General features: G+C 43.4%; 1 protein-coding gene across 1 annotated transcript; it reads right to left on the reverse strand.

Annotated features, from left to right (window-relative positions):
- Positions 1-3,026: 3,026 nt before the first annotated feature.
- CDHR5 (cadherin related family member 5) lies at positions 3,027-19,706 on the reverse strand. The gene is made up of 14 exons (XM_080592903.1): positions 19,515-19,706; positions 19,117-19,295; positions 18,182-18,232; positions 17,742-17,834; positions 17,521-17,619; positions 16,008-16,118; positions 15,469-15,645; positions 14,971-15,061; positions 13,600-13,697; positions 12,565-12,771; positions 11,408-11,524; positions 9,850-9,922; positions 6,685-6,836; positions 3,027-5,567 (listed from the first exon to the last, which is right to left on the reverse strand). The coding sequence occupies exons 1-14, from the start codon at positions 19,591-19,593 to the stop codon at positions 4,992-4,994; spliced, it is 2,103 nt and encodes a 700-aa protein (XP_080449029.1). The 5' UTR covers positions 19,594-19,706; the 3' UTR covers positions 3,027-4,991.
- Between the last annotated feature and the right edge of the window lie 1,125 nt (positions 19,707-20,831).

Genomic DNA, 20,831 nt, shown 5'->3' on the forward strand with positions numbered 1-20,831 from the left:
AGCCCCTCCTCAGTGACCCCTTGGAACAACCCCAAAGGTTGCACACAGCTCCAAGGAGTATCCCCAGGCAACCAGTGGGGCTGCTCAGCCGTGGTAGGTGCAGGACCAACCACTGAGGAGCCCCACAGTGCCAATGCTCCTCTTTGGCCAGGACATCCCCCATCCCACACCCCTTAGACTCAGGAAAAAGAGGCTTCAGGAGACTTCATAACCATCCACATCTCCCAGAATTTATGATGGTGCAAACTGGTGACTGGTAGGGAACTCATCCTTGACCTACCTCTCAGGAAAGGCTTTTTCTGGGGAACTGAACACACAGGGAATATCAGACACCTTCTTAAATGAAATCTGAAATCTCACTGAAAAGGAAGAGAATGAGCAAGTGAAACATGACTGAAGGTGTTGCTAACTTTGTATGTCAAATTCATGCCAAGAAAAGGAAGGATTTTCTTTTGCCTTCTTACCAGGAATAAATACATCATTATCTGTGAGGGAATGATCTTTTGCAATATAATTGGAAAGGTGAAGTATGGGTCTCTAAACCCTCATGGTACGCCACGAGGTGTGAAACCTTCGTGCTCACAGGAGACCCTAATTCACTGAATGGCTCTGAAGGAATGGTAGAGTACAGAAAGGAGTCTGAAGAAGCACCTTAACTTTCCACTTTCTAATTCAAGCTGCGTAGAATTAAAGACAGATGCCTTTGCTGTCCATGTGACGGCACTATTTGAACACGTTTTCACTTCCAAGTGTTGCAGTGTAACATGCCTTAACAATCACTGAGTTCTGTTTTTTTTTTTTTTTTTTTTTGGTGGTGGTGGTGGTTTTTGTTGTTGTTTGTTTGTTTATTTGTTTTGGTTTTTTTTCTTCCAGTATGAATTTTGCTGGATAAAAGAACAAGACTATCAGATCTTGCATAGGAACAGAATGGTCAGCTGGGGCTGCAGAGGAACAAACTGCCAGCAAGGAGCCTGGCAGATGAGTGGCAAATTGATAGAATTCCAATTGCATGCCAAGGGAGGGAAGCCAAAGAACCAACAAATAGCAAACTGAAGGTGCCCAGATTCAGACTGCATGCCAACACCTAAAGCTGAAAGCATGAGAAGTACACCAATGGGAGGAGGAAAAGCACCAACAAATGAGTACAGATTGCAGATTGAGGGGGCACATAAATCAGTTTGCCAATGCACGTGCCCAGCAGCCCAAACAGCACAGCAGCAAAGGGCAGACAGCGTGCAACACTGTGCCAACAGACAGGAATAGATCACATATGGCACAGAAAAAGGAGGAAATGGAGCAGCTATGCTGTGTCAGCCACCAGGAACTACATTCTGCTGGAAACCACTTATTTCAGTCATTGCTCACAGGTTATCACAAAACAGTCTTCTGGAAAAGCAGAAAAGGATTTGATATTTTTTTTTTCTTCAGCTGTGAAGAAAGAAGAGTTGGAGAAGGAGGATCCACAGAAAAGCAGTCTCCAAATGTAAAAGGGAGAGGAAAGTTGTGTCTCTGGTAATCCCAATGCTAGCAAAATGCTGCAGAAAATGAGATGGGAAAACAGGAGCTGCACATCTGGGGAGACTGTGAGGAAAATAGCTTGGTGTATCAGTGTGAGGAGTAAGAGAGAAGGGATCCATCTTCTGGTCTCACTCAGGAAGGGAATTTTCTTTAGGTGACCTGCTGCCCCCCAATGGAGAACACTCCACTCAGGATTTTTGCTAAAGCTTGGGGGAACTGGTCGAACATGATCGCAGACCCCACCAACCTAGCTCTTGCCCTCCATCACTGGTTCTCATTGCTGCCTTTTCAGTCATCTGAGTAGGTGGAGGACCATCTCTGCCAACATGGACTTGTGGGCCTGGTTTTAGCAGCTTTAAGAGAGGTATTTCTGCTGTAACACTAAGTTACTCGGGGACAGCTGATCCAGAGGAGCTGTGCATGAATATGTGTGTCCCACCATCACTGTGGTGGTATCATCTTTAGTAATGGCTGGTGGGGCCAAATTTGCTGTGCTACAGTAGACACCAAGCCAGCACTCCATATCCAAGTGCACCAGGACTGATTTGGGCCTGGCCCATGTTCCTTGCTTTCAGTATAAACATCTGTGTGCCAACATTTCTCCCAGAAATATTTTTGCTGGTTTGTTAAAGACAGAGATGATCTGTCAATCAGCAGTTCTTCCCAGTGCCAGTCAGTCATTTCTCAGGTCATTATGCTAAAATAATTCAAGGCTCCTTAATAACGCATGGAGGCAGGAACGGCCAATTGTAACCCGTGTAGCAGAGCTGTGGGTAGCAATAAATGGAAGCTGGGAAGTACTGGTCCCAGATGCAGGAAAAATGGGTCAGAGGGGCTGCTGAAATCCAGGTTGCTTTTATCTGTGTTTTGCTCCCTCTCACAAACCTCCTTTGTCCTTTGCAGTCTCTTCTCACTCCCACGTGTTAGAAAACACAGTGCTGTGTCTGTTCCCTTTGCCCATCCAATGGGGAGAAATTGCTGTTTTGTTAGCACAACAGCTGCTTCTTCAGACAGTTTTCTGCTTGCCTTCCACAGAGATCACCCCTTGTCCTGTGTAGGCTAGGCTATGTCAACCACTGCCCCAGGACACAATCCTGCCTTGAAAAAATGATCCCTAGTCAGCAGGACACTTAGCACTGCTTGCAACACCATCACAAATGCTGATTGTTGGTGTACGGCAAGCTGGTGGCCAATATTTTGGGCCTTTAGCCAGACGAGATGAATAAAGCAAATGCCTGGAGGGAACCAGAGTAGAAACATTTCAGCTTCACCCACCCACCCACCAGCAATCTTCCCATGGGTAGCATCAGCACGGTGGGCAGGCTTGGCTCTACCCTTGCTGATGGCTGAAGGTGGTGGGCTAGCAACTAGCAACTGCTGGAGAGTTCTCACAGTCCCATGGGAAACTTCTGCTGGACATAACCTTAAGCTACTGGAGGTACCACGCTTACAAAGGAAACGCAGGGCACACTCCCCACCCTCCATTATCAGTCAAACCACAGCTGTAATTTCTGGGCAAATAGCTTTATTGCAGTAAGGACGAAAGCTTTCCATATCTCAGTCTCCACCTTCAGCAAAAGTGCAACTCCTAAAGTCCACACGCAACGAGGCCAGCTCTCCTCAGAGACAGGACAACAGAGATGAGCACTAACAACACTGGGATGGGGAGATGTACAGAAACAAAGTATAAACCAAGATAAAAGCCTACTTGGAAGTGATTGTCCTGTGTTTTGGTGTACATGAGAATCCCGGCAGATGTATTTCGGTTTCACTCCCTTAAGGGTTTATCTAGATAAAAGGAAGAAATGTGGAGATTTGCCCTGTAGGGCAAAGGCAGGAGTACTAATTGTTGTTGCTTCTCTTAAAGGACACTTACACTGTTACAGTTCTGTGCAGTTGTGCTAACCTGAGCAAGTGAGATAAATATTTGTGACCCAGGATTATTGTCCCTGTTTTACTGGAAGTTTAATGCTCAACAGCCCGTGTCTGCCCTGAGCTAGCCCCCAAGTGGAAAAACCAGCAGCAGCACAAATTTTGTGTTGATAGATCGGAAGATTCAAACGCACACTGCCATATTCTCAGTCAGTGGAAAACATCCCGGTTTTTGATTGCCAGCTGGGAGAAGCAATTTGCTGATGGGAAGTGTGAATCTGGACCAGAGCATCACTCCCCATGCCGCCAGGCAATGGAGTGCTCTCTTTGCTGAATTGGTGGCAGGACCACAGCTGAAGACAAGATTGCTGAAAGATGAGGGAGGATTGAGGGAGAAGGGGTCCATCATGCTAGCAGCCTTTCTAGCTCAAACCTGGGCTCAAAAGCCACACACAGCAGAGATTACTTGCTCTCAGCAAATTACCTCCTTTTTCAGGCCACAGCTCAGCTCTCGGTGAAGCCTGAAGATTGTAAAAGAGCCTGCTGGGCTTCTTATGAGTGGAGAAAGGTGGGAATGCAAAAAGGTTTGCATCCACAAGTGAGGGGCAGAGAAGGCAGTGACGTCAGGCACTAGGAAGCAAATGCTGACCTCCACCTTCAGCAGCAATGAAGTCCCTTTTATAAGGGACACCTCGAGTCCTGCTGGACAAAGGACACAATGGGAAGCAATGTGCTGACCTACATCCAGCACCCCAGAATGATATCTATCGCTGCCAAAATCCCAGGGAGGTGGAAATACTCCTGGCATTTTGTAGGCAGGTTCTGGCAGAAGCTCTTATCTGGCCCACAAGGTACAGCACAATTAGGTGTCTTGTGACATAGAAAAATGCCTGGCAAAGTCCTCAGGAAAGAGCACGTGATCCGTCCTTGCTTATCAGTGACAGAGGAAACAACAGCTCCCGAGCATTTTAACACCCGCTTTGTGGCAAAAGGGGGACCTGTCGTGGCACTCCTGCTGCTCCCAGTCCCCTTGATGTCATGCCAGCTGCGTGTGCTGGGGTGCAGAGAGCAGAGCCAAGCCCTGACGTGTGCACCTGGATGCAGTCATATGAGCAACTGCAGGGTCAGAGTGACTTGCGCTGGCTTACGCCCTGCAGCTGGCATCAACCTGCAACACCCTAAAGGGAACATCCAAGCAGTCAGTGCTGGCTCATTTACCCACCAAGAGGAGATGAGAGCATTGGATTGTGCAATTAAATTGCTACCATGAGCTGAGCTAACTGCTTCAAAGTCAGTGTAGCTATATCTCTGCTATGCCTGCAGCCAGTTTGGGAAACGTGATGTAGAGGACTCCAGGGCAAACAGGCAGAAGGGTGGAGAGATGGGACATGTTTTCCCCGTCCAAAATCCCACATGATGTTTCAAGGTCTTGTTAAGAGGTTAAATTAGTTATAATCTCTTCTGGCTTTAATCTCTGCATGCAGGAGAGGCAACTGTGTCCTCCTGTGTTCCAGTTACCCCCGAGCAGAAAGGTGGGCTCCATCTCAGAAAAGCAGAAGAGATTCCCCCATTTCAGTGGGGAACATACAGACTTATTCCCATTACACTTTAACGTCATTTTCTGTCGCTGTGCGAGACATGTTAATCATCACTTCTGCAGCTGGGAATGATGAGTTTTCTGAATCAATAGATACCCCTGGCCCTCTGTGGTGATCATCCTTGTCATCTTCTTCCTCCTCATTCTCCTGCAGATCTTGATCACTGTCATCATCATAATCTGATGCATTGTCCTTAATCACTTCAACTTTTTCTCCAGCATCTGGATCCACATCGGTCTTAAACCACACGGCTTTGTAGCCTTGGTCCCCCTCATTCCTGTCTGTTTTGAGGATAGACTTTACTTCTTTCTCATGCTTAGTGTCTTCTTTCACCTCTTCCTCTTCTTTTTCCTCTTCCTCTTTCTCTTTCTCTTCCAGGTCAAAGACGACTGCGGAAGCTGTGGAAGTCTTTGGGAGGCCATCAATTTCTTCTTTAGAAGAGGTCAAGAAAAATGATGGCTGCTGTAGCTCAGTTATACCACCATTTTCTGAGCTTTCCTGCTCTTTGGCACTCAGATCTGGGTGTTCATCTTGATTGTAAGCTTGGTTCTCATAGCTCTTAGGGACATCCTTGGAGAACTACAGGAGGAGAGACACCTTGTGAGTGCAGTGAAAGGAAATTAAATGGGGTGTAGGTGTGTGGCTAAAGGTACTCATCTGGCCTTTGTTGAATATATACAAGCAAGACCCTGGACCCTGTTGATGCTGGTGGAGAAGTGTTCACTGATAGCAAGTAAACATGCTGCCTACCAAGTCCAGGTCAAATTTCCTGCTACTAGGCAGGAACTTTCATTTTTCTGCTTGTTTTTGTTGTTGTTTTGTTTGTTTGTTTTGGTGTTTTTTTTCCACTTCCTCCCTTTCAAGAATAAAAATTAAAAACTTCACAACTGCAAAAACACATCCTAAGCAGTTAAACAATGCTGTTCTTTCTTTACATGTAGATGACAATTACTGTGAAGAATTTAGCCTAGCAAATGACCTTAAGGACAGCTTCTCAATCTCAAAACTACTTTAAAACCCAGAGACCATGGAGAATTACTGGGACCATTGGTGATGAAAGATATGTTATTGCCTGTCTATTGTCTAGTGGCACTGTTCCTGCATTTTAGGTGTTCAAGGTTGTCTGCCAGCATCCATTTGTTCCTATGCAAACTATAATTTGGCCAACACTTTGCACTTGAGAATACAAAAGCACTGAGTAGAGCAGGATATGTCATATGCATCATATACACTTCAGATTAGGTTAAGACAAATTCCCTAGGTGTCCAGTTCCTAGGTGTCCAAAACTTGGTTGTCTAAGGCCAAGCTTTAGGATAGGATAAGAAGGGCTCTTTCTCTCCATCGTCTATAGAGAAAGGATGTGCAGTGGTTTATACCACAGGCACCTGATTTTCAGAGACCACCTCTGGTATGTGTCACATTCATCCTAGATTTTGTGCTCTGTGGAGCCGTGCTCCTCTCCTTACTATGCCTGTTCAACTACCATATGGCTCCAGCCTCAGAGGACAAAAAAGATCAATAACAAACATCACCAAAGCGATACTACCTTTGCAAATATTGTCTCAGGAATGATTCATCACCTTCACACAAATGTGTAGTATTTGGACAGCCCATCCATACTCTAAATCCTCCTCAGGTCCCACCTCCTACCTCTAAGAAATTCTTAATGCAAGTCAGGTACAAACAAAGCACTTACCTTTTTATTTATCAGGAATCTGACCGTTTTCCCATAATGTTTGTATATCATCAGTCCAAGGAAGACTAAGGTAATCAGCAACAGTGCTGCTAAGATACCACCTAAGATACCCATATCCTGTGCAGTGTATAACTTATCAGAGGTGATTTTATCTACAAGAAAAGCAAACCAATGTTACAAAGTCTTAAAATGGCAACTAGCTTTTAAGCACAACATTTCATTGTGTGCAAAGCTCCAAAGAGTTTTTGAAGGTCAACGAAGCATCCTGTGCAGTAGAATGTGGCAGTGATATATTTAATGTCATAGAAGAAATGTCATTCATTTTCTGTCCTGCAAGCAGATGTTTCTATTAAAGTGGCCACTCACAGAATATTATAGCTTGCAAGAAGTTACTTAAAGTGGAAATAGCATCTATTTACAAGACTATGATGTTTACCCTATGATTTAAATAAGCAAACATGTACATGACTGTATTAGCTAAGCAGAAGTAGAGCTAGGTCGATCTTGTCTGTTCCCACTTCACCCATTTCCCCCAGCATGCAAAAATGAGGTATGTTTGTATATATGTATGTGAAAATGCAAAGCTTTCTTTAATGTGGAACTTCACCTCTGATACTGATGAGCATGTTAGAATAGGAAATAAAAGTAGAAAAACAATGTGCTCCTTGGAAGGAGAGGAATTGACTCTGGCGTCAATATGACCAACCAGGTCAGCTCTGACTTCTTTGTGTATTAACAGATGAGGGTACAATAACATCTTTGTTATGCTGATAAATGCAAGGGTACTAGGAACCACGTTTATGGCCAAAGAAAGGGATTATGTCATGAGGGTTTTTGTTGGAAGGATTTTTGCTGAATTTCTTATTGAAGTTTCTTTCTTGAAACTGATTCCTGTCTCCAAACTTGAACTATCAGGCTCTTTGTAACCAGAGGAAAGTCCCTTTCCCCTCCAGGAGAAGACAAGTAGTTGCAGAGCTCCCCCTAGGACACATACTTTTTCTCACATAGCAGAATTTTAGTGACTCTTTTTAGTTAGTGACTCTAACAGGAGTGATGGATACATGGGCACTATTCAAGCAGGAGCTTGGAGAAACTCAGCACTGCCCAGCCTGGGCTAACTCTGGGGTCTCATCTCTGCCCAACACTTGCTGTTCTCCAGGATATATCTCAGCTTCATTAGGACATAGGAATGAAAAACATTAGAAGGTCCCCAGGACAGAAAACCCTTTCGTGCCCTCTTTGTAGCGGTAGCAACACATATCAGCCTCCTCAGGAACTGCGTATGCTTTCAGCCACTGGTCAGTGTAAGCATATTTGTATGGAGATCAACATTACAGTGGAGAGACAGTAACTTCTTCAGGGTTAATCAGCGGTACTTGTTGTTGTCAGTGGGATTCTTTGTTTTTAAGTTTTTCAGCTTCATTTTGTAATGTAAATTAATCTCTTTAAATTTTAATGATTAATTAAACACAATTTTGTTCTCCTGCTGACCTGTTTATGACAACAAACTCTGACTACCCTCTCTGCATTTGATTGCACCCTCAGTTTATCATTAATACGCTGGTGAGGCTTTAGGACATCAGTGAATTTTCACTTCTTAATCATGTCTCCTAGGGAGCCACAGCCCACAGAGCTGATGTGAAGCTCCACCGCCCTTAGCTCCTTCTGTGCTGTGGAGCACCCAGTACCTCCATCAAAGCTAGCTCAGCTTGGTGGGATGACTCATGCTGAAATCCACGTAGGCTGGCTCTGGTACCAATGTCTCAGAAACCAGAGGTCAGCGTACAGTCACCGCTTCTCGGAAGGAAGGTATACTGAAAAGGACTCTAGTTTCCCCATGGATATTGCGACACTTAGTAAAGCACCCTCTAACCTGTTGCACACACACTCTGTAACACCACTTATTCAAGCTGAGGGTTAAATATCCTACTGTTTGTCCAGGCAAATGGTAATCTCAGCTCTATTTGAGCCACTCCTGGGTGCTAGCTGTAGTAGAGAAAAAAGCACAAATCCTCTCACAAGCTCTGAACCATTCAGTGTAATTTCCCTCTACTTTGTTGTATAGTCACCAGCATCATTATTGTGTGGGGTTTAAATAGCAAGTGCAACATTTAAAAGATGCATTGACCCATTGGTACATCTGCTTGGAGCATTAACACCTTGCTGTACTGACACCTGAGCTAGCCTTCTGCTGAGCTGGGCTGTGTCACCTAAAACTGTGCTTAGGTGATTTTAATGCAGACGGTGTTTTCAACTGTGAAGTGACACTACCATCAGGGAATCCAAATTTACACCCAGGATCCCACTGTTTTCATCCTCCAGTAATCCTCACAATGGTGGTGTTTCTGAGGATGAAACAATTGAAAAGCCCAACTGGGGCGTTCAACCACACACCAGGGAGAAGTCAGTGAAGTCTGGACATAATCTACCTGCCCTGATGTGAAAATGCACAAAACTGATTCCTCTCCATTCAGAGTGTAAAAAGCTTCATAAGCTTCAAATCTAACTGATTTATAAGAGAAATTTCTAAGTAGTACAGAAGTGTAGGCTATTTTTACTTCAGCAAATCCAAATGATAGCTGGAAGGTTGTGTGTGTAGCTTCATGTCTATCGTTTCTCATGGGTCGTTTTTTCTGGAAAGGCCTTAAAATCTTGGAGTATAAGAACTTGGCCTGACCTGAGTAGAAAATGCCATGGCTCATGAGGAAGCCTGGCTTTGTGGGGGTGCGCCAACTTCTGTCTGCTCCTGTATAAGACAGGAAATTATGAGGCAGTTTTCTCTATTTTTAGTCAAAAAAAGAGCAAGGATGTACCAAGGTGTCAGGGCAATCCTTCTTTGACATTCCAGGTAATTTTTGACTCACAAAACACTATGAAGCAACTACAGATTTAATTTTGGAATAAAAAGAAAAGATGCTACCTCACACAGCACTGCTTAAAGCCTCAAAAGGTTGTTTGAGGCACGTGGTGACCATATCCTAAGGATGTCCTTTGAGCATTTTCTCTATCATAGCCACCATAGGACCTCCAGTAGATATAGGGTTGGCCTTAGCCCAGGCCCACAGACTTCATTGGGTGACCTATCATTGCCGGTTTGTCCATGAGAGTGGAAAAGACTCCCCAGTCACCTCACTTTACCAGAAAACCAAGAGATACACAGCCTACCTGCAGTAAAGATGATCTCCACTGTGATGATGGTGCTCGCCTCCTGCAGACTCACTGTATCTTTTGCAACAGCCTGGGTGAACATGGGGAAAAGATAGTTTAGGGACTTTCTAGATTTCTATCTTTCTCTCAAGGGAAGTGGTGGACCCTTTGGGGACAAAGTACCTCGGCCATATCCTTACCATATCTTCACAATATCCCAATATCCTTGCATTGTAGCTGGGGCAGTCTGGTCACAGAAGAAGAGTTCTGAAAAGTCCCTGTCCTCCGCCAAAACCACATTCATCATTTGCAAACAGCTTTGCAGTACAGTGCAATGCTGTACACAGGCAATGAGGTAGTGTGGGGCAGTAGCAGCATGACATTGGCACACTTTTTTGCCCTGCAAGCAGCTGTCTGCCCATGTAGCTAAAATATTGCTGTAGTCAAGCTGTGTCAGATAGCTCCGGAGGACATGGTATTGTGCCAGGCAAGATTTAGCGTTGCCATTTGGCACTGGCAGGCAGGTGGGCAACATGAATATGTTCTTTTTAGAAAGTCTAGAATTATTAACTGCTTCTGTGATTGTCTTGAACTGAGAAAAAAAAAAAAAAAAGTACTGGATTTACAGAATCACAGAATGGCTGAGGTTGGAAGGGACCTCTGAAGATCTTTGAGTCCAAACCCCCTGCCCAGAAGGGTCACCTAACACATGGTGCACAGAATTGCATCCAGGTGGGTTTTGAATATCTCCAGAGAAGGAGACTTCACAACCCCTCTGGGCAACCTGTCCCAGTGCTCTCTCATCCTCACAGTAAAGAAGTGCCATCTCATATTCAGATGGAACCTCCTGTGCTTCAGTTTTTTCCCGTTGCCTCTTGTCCTTTCGCTGGCCTCAACTGAAAAGAAACTGGTTCCATGCTCTTAACACCCTGTCCTCAAATATTTATACGCATTGATGAGGTCTCCCATCAGTCTTCCCTTTTACAGTCTAAACAGGCCCAGCTCTCCCAGTCTGTCCTCATACAACAGGAGTTCCAGTCCCCTTATCATCTTAGGAGCCCTCTTCTGGACTCAGCCTTGGCATAGTATTTTCTCCCTCTGAAAAAAACTTAAGCAGCCCCTGTTCTGTACCTATGATGTCTTCAATATCTCTTAGGTGGTATGTGTGGGGGAAAAAAAGAAGTTTCTGGTAGGTTTCTCTTTTTGGGTAGAAATTGGGGGATTAAATTAGATTTTATATTTTCTGATTTATTTGTCTTTTAGTCCAAACCAGACTGTAGGACAAGGGTCCTAAAATCTCCCCAGTTGACCTTTTGCTTGTCTCCAATGATATTTTCCACAGGAGAACAGAGGAAACGTTTTCTCAGCTAGCACCAGAGGGTAGCCTATGTCATGCAGAGTGCATTTACTACCACTACATCTCCCTCCATCCCTATACATTTGTGATACAAATAGTTGGGGCAAGGACTGTCCTTTCATTATATTCCACATCTAATGGAATTCCACTCTTGGTGCTTCTCTGTTAGAAACTCCTTCCTTCCACAACCCTGGCAAAATATGAAGAAAGTTGTCCTACCTCCATGATTACAGTCTCTGGTGACAGCAGATTGACATTTGTCAGGATGAGTCCATCTCTGGTTGCAATGAAATCAGTGCTGTTTTTTATGTAGTATTCAATGTTTGGGTTGAATTTCTGAAAAGCCAGAAAAGTGAATGATTAAACCACACTGTGCTTTGCATGCATCTTTGTAACAACCTGTCAGCAGGACTTGTCAAATATGCCTGAAGTATAAGTGGGTGTATAGTGCAGTAAATAAATCTGAACTGAAGGAAGGTTGAAGTCGGGTGTGTTCACCCTTTTACTCAGAGATTAAGAATGTATACTAAAAGTTTTGCCTCAAAAAAAAAAACAAACCCTCAAGTCTTATCCACCTTGTGTTGGTATCGTTAGTGTTTCCCCAAGCAAAACACATCTGTGCAAGGGACCTACTAAATTTGATCAGTTCTGCCTTTAATACAGTGCTGAAGGGGGATATAAACGGAGAATAACCCTTGTGCAGAGGTCTACATATTTTTTTCCTTTGTCTCTAGATTGTTATTCCAGTACTAGATCCCAGTCTTGTTATGGAAGCTTTGCCATCGGTAAAACTAGCACATTTGTCGGGGGGGGGAAAGGGAACAGCTCGTCAGTGAATCTCCTCCACTTTCCTTCTCCTAGAACTTTTTCCAAGAATGGCACTCTCAAAAATGATTCACTATAGGGAGAAGGTTAACTATTTCCAGCCCAGGACTGAAGACTTGCTAGTCTGTTGTCTTTGGACAGTCTCCTCTTCCTAGGCTAGTCCACAAATAGCTTTTCTTGACCTAGCAGAGAGAGAACACCTCTGCCTGGGATCCTGCCTCCCTGATCTCTTCTCAGAAACCCTAACCCAGATCTGGACCTGTTCACAGGATTTGCTAATCCTGGGCTTACTTGGCATGCTGTTTTACAGTGAATCAGTTTACCTACATAGATCTGAGTGGCACTGGCACTTGGAAGAAAGAAGCCCAGCAGCTTCTCCAGATTACACCACACTATAAACGATTCTATGTAAAAGTCCCAGATAAATATAATTTGGGACAGCAGAGGAAAGCTAGTGTTTGTCTCTCCCCACCTCCCCTTCCTTATGTTTGCTTATTCTGCTTTAAGGCTGAAGCAGTAAGTAAGAATTCAGTGCATTTTCAGTTTCTTACATCAGGGAAGTCATCATCTGCTGCTTTTATCATCAAGGGACTTGAAGGATCCTCAACTTGGAAGACAAGGCTTCTTGGGGCCACACCAACAGATACTATTCCTGTGTAGGTACTGGACTCAAAATATGGTGCATGGTCACTTTTATTGATGACCTTAATCTCCACGCTGACTACGGAGTATTTCTGTTTGTTGTTGACTTGGGTGGCCTGGAGATACACACATACACAGGAGAAAGACAGAGAGAGAGAGAGAGAGAGAGAGGGAAATGCTAGTCTTTTCCTGTTAGTGACAATGTTAGTGACAAGACATAAGAGGTTAGGTTTGCACCAAAATGTGTTCCAACACGTGGAGTTCTTTCCATCATTTTCAGTGAGCTTTGGGCCAGGCCTGTCACAGGGGCCTGTGTTTTGGGGTCCTTGTGCCTTTGCTTGCTTCTGCTGTTGGCCATCCACATTATCTTGCCCTAGAATCTAGACGTGGCTCTTAATAAGGATCAGCTCTGGACAAATTGTCATGCCTAAGTACAAAGCAGTGGGATTCCAACACCAGCAGGCAGAGCCTCTTCAAATTCATGAGGGATTGGATCAGCTCTGTTACTATCTGAGAGTCCACATCTTCCTGGGTGCAGGGGGTGCTTTGCAACTCCTCCTTTCCTGAGGAGTGCAACCAAAAGAGGAGGTTGTTTCTAGGAGGGAGTTACTTTAGCTACTTTAAGACAAGCCCCTGTGACGTCTACAGAAAGCCTTCCAGTTATGTTCATCTATACTTTGAACTCAGCAGGAGAGACTTGCTAAGTTAACTTGCTTTGATGGTGTAACCCACACACAAGGGAAAACGCCTCAACTCCTGCAAGGGTTTTGCATGTAAATTGGTATAAGATACTGCTTAAATACTTGGTCTAAATACTTCCAAAATAAAGGTTGTGAACAAGTTAGCTTTCATTATTAATGTAATTGACTCCTGGCACAGCAAGATTGATGCTTCCTAGAAAGCCAACTATGCTGGATGGCTGAATGCAATGTCATCAGACTTACCATGACCTGCAATAGGTACGAGTCTGGGGAAGTTGCTATTTTGTTCATAGTTAGATTTCCCGTGTCTGCATCCACTGAGAATACATTATCTGCATTCCCTAAAGAAATTGAGAGACATTGGATAACTTCATAAAGTGACTTCAAGCTCATGGCTCATTTTTTCCACATATTGGTGACAATGACCCCCAGACAATGATGTCATTGTCCTTGCCTTTCCCATCTTGTTGGGTGGGGGTTCATCTTAAACAGCTCTAGACATCTACCAGGCAGACATCTCTACCTGACCTTGTTACCTAGACTGTGAAGAGAAAGGGACATCTTAGTGCATGGTTTATCTGACTCATGGACATTGGCCTCAACATGAGCCGCATTCAGCTCTGGAAACACCTATTTTTCTCTGCTGACTACAAAAGAAGCCTAGACACAGAGACCTTCTTGTATTGAAGTAGGGGTAGAATTCAACCTCCTACATCACCAATCTGTCTTTGAATCATAAAACCATCTATGTTGGATATACATTAAAATATACGTTCAATTTTTGCTTGTTTTCCTCACTTTGAGATACTGTGGGCCTTATTTAGACAAGGATCCCCAGTATGGGTTCCCTTTTTACTGTGGAGGACTGAGGTCACACTACCTCCAAAATGCCAGTGGAATTTGAGGTTCTTTAGCATCTTTATTGTCAGGAGTATATTCACAGATATGGTGCCATGTAGAACAAATAAGAGAGATGAACAAATGATCACTCCACCTGACCAATACGATCTGCCTTTGCCTTGATCGTTAATCAAGAACTCACTGTTAATAATAATAATAATAATAATAATAATCCCTTGAATGAAAAGGTGGCCCAGTGTCCCAGTCAATGACTGGGCAATCAGTTCACTATATTCAAGTAATCTTTTTGAAATCAAGGTTAAAACAGGGCAGATTAGGCAGTGGCAATGCACAGTGGAATAAGAGCATTATTTCTGGTGATGAATGAAAATGATGCTGATGATTTCGGAGTTTTTAAGTTCAGCTCAAAGACTATGAAAGTGGTGAAAGACTGGCAAAATCTGGTCTAAAATCTTAAAGATAAAACATGTCATTCTCCCCGCCCCCCCCCCCAAAAAAAAAATCTTTCTGAAACAGATTTCATGGAGCTTGGCTTATGGGTCTGCAATTCTCTTCCTCTTCCTTTTTGTACAGCCTGTGTCTTCTACTTAATCCACAATGTTCTGTGTATCTAATTATTTTTCTGGGGCAGAAACAGAGGGCCAAATCTCCAGGCCCTCAACTCTCAAGTGCTGTGCAGGGCACCCCCTCTTGGCAGGTAATGTAGGAATGTACAAGTAAGGCAGTTTGGAGAAGGCGACAAATTCTACTCACCACCAACAATACTGTACACAATTTTTTCATTTATAGTGTAGTCCGGATCTTTAGCATAGATGGGCCCTGGATACAGGGTGAGTGGTTCTGTCTGCAATAGAAAGGCAAAGTGTCACACAGCACGCTACAGCACCAAATGCTATTAGCACTCTCCCATCCCATCATGGCTCTGCTGGTTCAAACTGTGAGAATGACATTTGTTGTATATTATATATATTATATATGATGGGGGATGAATGTAACAGGGGAGAGGTGAGAAGGCCTAGAGCAAAGAGTTTTCCATCTCTTGCCTCTCCTGCAACATGCTGTAGGAACAAGGACAAGCAGTGCTCCTCTGAGTGAGGAGAACTTCCACCTTCCAGGACGATGAAGACTCCTTGTCACACTGAATTATCTGCATTTATGTCTGGAGAGCAGCACAAGCTCTTGAAAATTATTAGACACTACCCACTACCAAGAACATAGCATCAGGGATACTGTTTGGTCATGCCTGCTTACCGACATCTCGGATATATTGACTCTCCCAGAATAGGGGCTGCTGATGCAAATGCTTTTGTCCACGTCAATGAAGCTGCAGGGTAGGAACCAGGGTGGTTTGGTGTCAGCTTGCTCAATAATTATGTTTATTGTTGCAGTAACTGTGTGGGTGATTTCGCTGCTGCCAACAGGCCTGTCCTGTATCCAGAAGCAAAGCACATTTGTAAGCTGCAAGTTTTATTGCCAAAAGGACCCACCTGCAAAAGCCAGTGACCCAGGGTCTTTTAGCTGTTTTAACTCCATTCTCTCTGAAGAGAGGCAGTTTATATGAAATTAGCAAAAGCAGTGAATTATCTGCTGACATTCTGTTGACAAAGGTGGACTGAATGCAAGTCTGGATGCAGTCAGTGTGGTTATGGAGGGTGGAAGGCTGCTCCAAATCTACTGCCCCCAGTACCCACCCTCCCTCCTGCCACCCCAGAGATCTCCCGTTCAGATTTGCCCTCTAGTTAAGGGAGGTTGTGGCATACGAGGCATTTTGTTCTGCCTAAAGAACTTACCATTGCGTACAAGATCAATGTTGTTGAGTTAAATTTATCATAATCTAATGCTTTTTGCAAATATATTTCAGGATTATTGATTCCTTTTATGGCAAAATAATTGGTGGTGTCCTGGGTAAAAATAAATAAATAAATGGAAAAGCTTTATTAGCATACTTGATCACAGACATGTTGAAAATACTACTCATTGCTGTGTTTGTCATCCCAATCAGAGCTTCAAGCCTGGGGACCTGGAGTGGGGTCTGGGGGCAGTGTAGGAATGTGAGCCCTATGTAATCATTTAGTATGGCACACTGTCATTGCCTAGCTTGTCAGAAAGGTTTCTTCATGTTCCCTTGACTTTTTTTCCCCTAAGATCCCCTGCTTTGCCTGTCTACCTGCTTGGCAGGTACTGGGTGAAATCTACCTCATTTATTTCCTGTACTCAAACAGGTTTCCAACAATCCTGGTTTGGATCCATGACAGCCAAGCAATTCAACATCCATGCACAAAGAACAGCCTCTGAGAGCTGGCACGATCACTTAGCCTAGCACAGATGAACTTTGGAAACAACTACAAGGCCAAACTGGAAGTAGTATAAATTGCATTTTAGTATATAACCTTTTGCACTTTGGGTTTTCTTTAATCTCGTGTCTTGACTAGAATTCTTCTGGATTTCTAAATTCCTCTGGATTTACACCAATGTGAGTGCAAAATCCGGTCCCAGAGCTAAAATTCAAAACGTGGTTTCTGTTCACGGCCCTTAAAATCCCAGAGCTTAATCCCAGAGTTAATGGAGGCAGAATGTTGGACACTACCTGCTCACTGCATGATGGTATATAAAAATGTAAATATACATTTTGTTTGTTTTTCTCTTGAATTTACTTTTTTAAATTTTTACTTTTGGCAGACCCTTCCAGATTTCCAGTCTAGCCTGGCATCAGTTTAACTGTGCTTACAATTTGTTTCTCACTTTATCAAGCAAACCCCTTAAGATCAAGTAAAATAAGGCACTAAACTAGCACCTGGGGAGAGTCAGGCCTGCCTTTGGCTTTGACAAAGACTTTTTCTGTGATCTTGGGCAACTCGTATCTCCACTCTGTATAGGCACTGTAGACAAACAGACAATAACTCCTTTTTTTCCCTATCTGACTCAGAGCAATTCTGAACTCTGTAAGGTGCAAAGGTCTCTCCCAGTATGTTTACAGACCATCCCAGCATGACTTCCCCAGATCATATGGTTCAGAATATCCCAGATTAAAGTGCAGACTGTACAATGTAATAGAAGTGTGAGCACTAGAAGAATTCAATACCAGCAATACCGATTGCTCCATTCTGCTAGCCAAACCAATGCTTGTACTTGACAAAAAGCTTACTCAACAAAAAGCTTTTACTTAAGAAACACCTCTTCCAGAAGGTGTTGAGGAGCCAAATGCAATACAATGATCCCTTAGCCTCAAAGCTGGAGCTCATCTGAATTAAACACAAAGACTTCTCTCTCTCTTTTTTTCCCCACCCCCCAAAGAAAGCTCACCTGCACTGTTGAATTGAGTTCATAATAGATGATGTCCAGATCAGCATCACTAGCACTTAAATCTTCACGGGCTACAATGGTTGCGTTCACTTTTCTGTCCTGAAACAATGTTGTGGTTATTTTCTCTGTGAAATTGGCTGAAGACTTCTCCCTGGTAATTATTGCTTAGTCCCATAGCACTGGTCGACCCAGTGCCCTCTTCATTTCTGTGAAATCCTTACCTCAGGAACAGTTACGGTGAGATTCGTTTGCTTAAACACTGGGATGTTATCGTTCAGATTGATAATGGTCACAATAATGTCCAAAGTATCTCTCTGCAGAAATGTTAAAACAAGAGAATCAAACACAAAGGTAAGATTGTTAGGGGCTGATCCCAGTTTGCAGAGTGACAGAGAGGAAGGTTTGAGAAGCACAGCTAGTGGGTGCTGAACAGGGCTGGGGTTTGCAGACAGCCCACAGGGTGTGGGGTTTGTAGTTTGCTCCCACATCTCCCCATTCACAGAGCCTTGAGTGCTCTTTCTTTGACTATTAGAGGACTGTGTCTGCCTGGAAAGAAAAGGATGGCTCTTAACCGTGGTCTGTGGACTAGAAAGAGACAAGGAAAGTAAGTGCTTGCCTGCAGTATCTTGTAAGAGAACAGAGTGTTTGGAAGAGCACCCACCTGCCCAGCAGCATTCTGGCAAGCCACAGTCACTAACAGCGCGGTATCAGTCTGTATGCAAAAACAAAACCCAAGCCATTTTAGAAACAAGACAAAATATACTGACTTTTTCTGAAGTAAATGAGACAAATGCATGCATTGCAGAATCAGAAGGGCTTTATCTTTTTATCAGGCATTTCTAACATTTCCCTTCTTTCTTTTGCAGCCATTTATCAGTGCTGGGCCCTTGCTTTACTGAGGTCAAAGCTGACTGATTTACTATCTTCTTTCTTTGTGATTCCTGTAACCTGGTGGTAGAGCTAATCGACCATTTTCTCCCGCTTAAGGAAAGTTCAAACAGATTTCTTTTTAAATCAAATGAAACAGAAATACGTCATGCAGCAAGTGCAGCATTGCCTGCAGGGTATTACCTCTGTCTGCTGTACTTCATGCAAATGTGGGATTTTACATTAGGGAAATGGCAGTTTAAGGACACTTGTGGCTGCATGCAGAACTCCATAGGTAGGTAAAATAATTTAGCTGCGACCTAACTGAACACATTGACCTTTTATACTGCTTTTATGCTCAACATAAGATTACCTCACTGCTCAGCACTGTATTTTATACATGCAAATAAGGATCATTTTACATGCATCCTGGAGAGCTCTGAACACCACAGTTGTCACACTTCTTTTTTTAAACCTCCGCCTTGTTTTAATTCATACAGATTCGTTGAAGGAAGGTGACAGCAGGCATACAATGCAACCCCCTCCTCCCTGCCCTCTGCCTGTGCAAGGGCTGATCTCCCTGGTAGTGAACTAAAGCACAGTCAAAATATTTCCTAGATACTTTATACACAGACTATAAATCCCTGGAAGTCCAAGACCCCTTGTTGAAACCCACTGCTTCCCAGCATTATCCATCTCATCCCTACAGCCTGACAGCTAAAAGCTTACCTCATAGTCCACACTTTTGACCAGCTGCAGCTGAGACCCCTGGATGGTAAAATAACTGCCATCTGGCGAGGAAGGATCAACCGTTGCAGTGAAACCTGCTTCCAAATCGATAGTGGTCACATTGTATCCAGGAGGGTTATTTTCTTCAACGCTTGGATTTTCATTAGAGACGGAACATCCTGGAAAAACACACAAATGAGATAGAAATTTGCTGGAGTATTCATGTTGTGACAGAAGTGGGTGAGACATGAGACCCCACTGGTTACCACTGAAAAGAAAGCCCTTGAACAAAACTGTCTTAAAGTAAGACTGTAAAAATCCTTTGCCAGCTGTAATGGTACAAGCTGGTGCCACAGGGGTTGTTATCCTGTGGTCACAGACCTCCTGCGACAACTTACCTGGTTGTTGTGCTGAAACTTGTGCTATGAAGGGCAGCAGGAAGAGCACAGAAGTGAGGAGCAGGTGAGAAACATCCATGGTGAGCTGCTAGTTATTGAAGAAATATGTTTCTAATTAAGCTGATCCTCTTCTCTCCCTCTTTCTCCCAGTGCTGTCTCCTGCATGAACTGCTTCACGAAGGCAAAAAACATTGGCTGGCTGGAATGGACTGCTCAAGTTCAACCTTTGCCTCTTTGCCTCATTGGATGACTTATAAGACATTAACTGGTCACAGAACATGATAACGCATAAATTCCCATTACTACTTTGTTCCTGGGTCTTTCCTCCCTTAAACTCTCTTTAGCAACAAGGGAATATTTGAAGCATTTCAGAACTCAGAGCCGAGTTCCCTGAGACAAGCATTAGCAAGAAAGAATATGAAAGCTGACAATTCAGAAGCTGTCTGTATACTCCAGAATTTCCTGTTGGGGTAGAAGTGGTGAAATCTATTTTTGTTATGTGCCAGAGATATTGCCTACTTTGGCCAGATCACTTATTGAAAGAAGTCATAATAATGCTAATACAGCCCCTACACCTTACTAATTTTATCCAGGCTTTTTCTGCATGGCCCACATCCCCCTTTATAACAGCTTTTGCTTTCCAACCCATGACCTCTGGTTTCTCTCTTCTAGTTTCAGTTTGTCATGTTGTTGTTGGGTTGAGACAGCAGTTCTGGAGGAGCCAGGAAGGTGGGTTTTCCTGCTTATTCTATGGCTTGGACCCATTGTTTCCACAAGACTTTTATTTTATTTTATTTTATTTTATTTTATTTTATTTTATTTTATTTTATTTTATTTTATTTTATTTTATTTTATTTTATTTTATTTTATTTTATTTTATTTTATTTTATTTTCTCTCTCAGAATGTCCCTACCAGCTGAAATTTTTGAGGATAGCTGATAGCTGGCCTTGGGGTGCTTCTCCTGTCCTTTCTTCTTGTCAAACAACATGTCAAGACCTGATGGGGCATAGGCATATGATTCTTAACCAGAATTTTGCCCAGTACAGGAGCAAATCTCTTCAGAGGGTCTGTTGGTTGAAGATGACAAAAGTCTGGACTGGTTTAAGAGAGTAAGAGCTTAGTAGTGGTCCCATCACTTTCTCAGAGAGTCTGATTTTATCATGAAAAAAAAGAGGGGGTTGAAAGTAAGGGCGACGCCATGCAGAAAGCACCAAGCGGTGGTTTAGTGCCTTACTGTGCTATTGTTTACATAAACTGGACTTTGGCCAAACTGTTTAAGCTTTTTGCCTTGATTTCCCTATATTTAAATGGAGGGG

This window comes from Anser brachyrhynchus (assembly GCF_964034855.1).
Source record: "Anser brachyrhynchus genome assembly, chromosome: 5".
In the NCBI taxonomy this organism is placed as follows: domain Eukaryota; kingdom Metazoa; phylum Chordata; class Aves; order Anseriformes; family Anatidae; genus Anser; species Anser brachyrhynchus.

Bases quoted from the DNA above. Each gene is read 5' to 3' on its own strand.
- CDHR5 (XM_080592903.1), bottom strand. From the start codon at position 19,593: ATGGATGTTTCTCACCTGCTCCTCACTTCTGTGCTCTTCCTGCTGCCC. The intron at 19,296-19,514 runs GTAAGTTGTCGC...GTGTTTTTCCAG, and splicing joins AGTTTCAGCACAACAACCAG to GATGTTCCGTCTCTAATGAA. The intron at 18,233-19,116 runs GTAAGCTTTTAG...TTTTGCATACAG, and splicing joins TCAAAAGTGTGGACTATGAG to ACTGATACCGCGCTGTTAGT.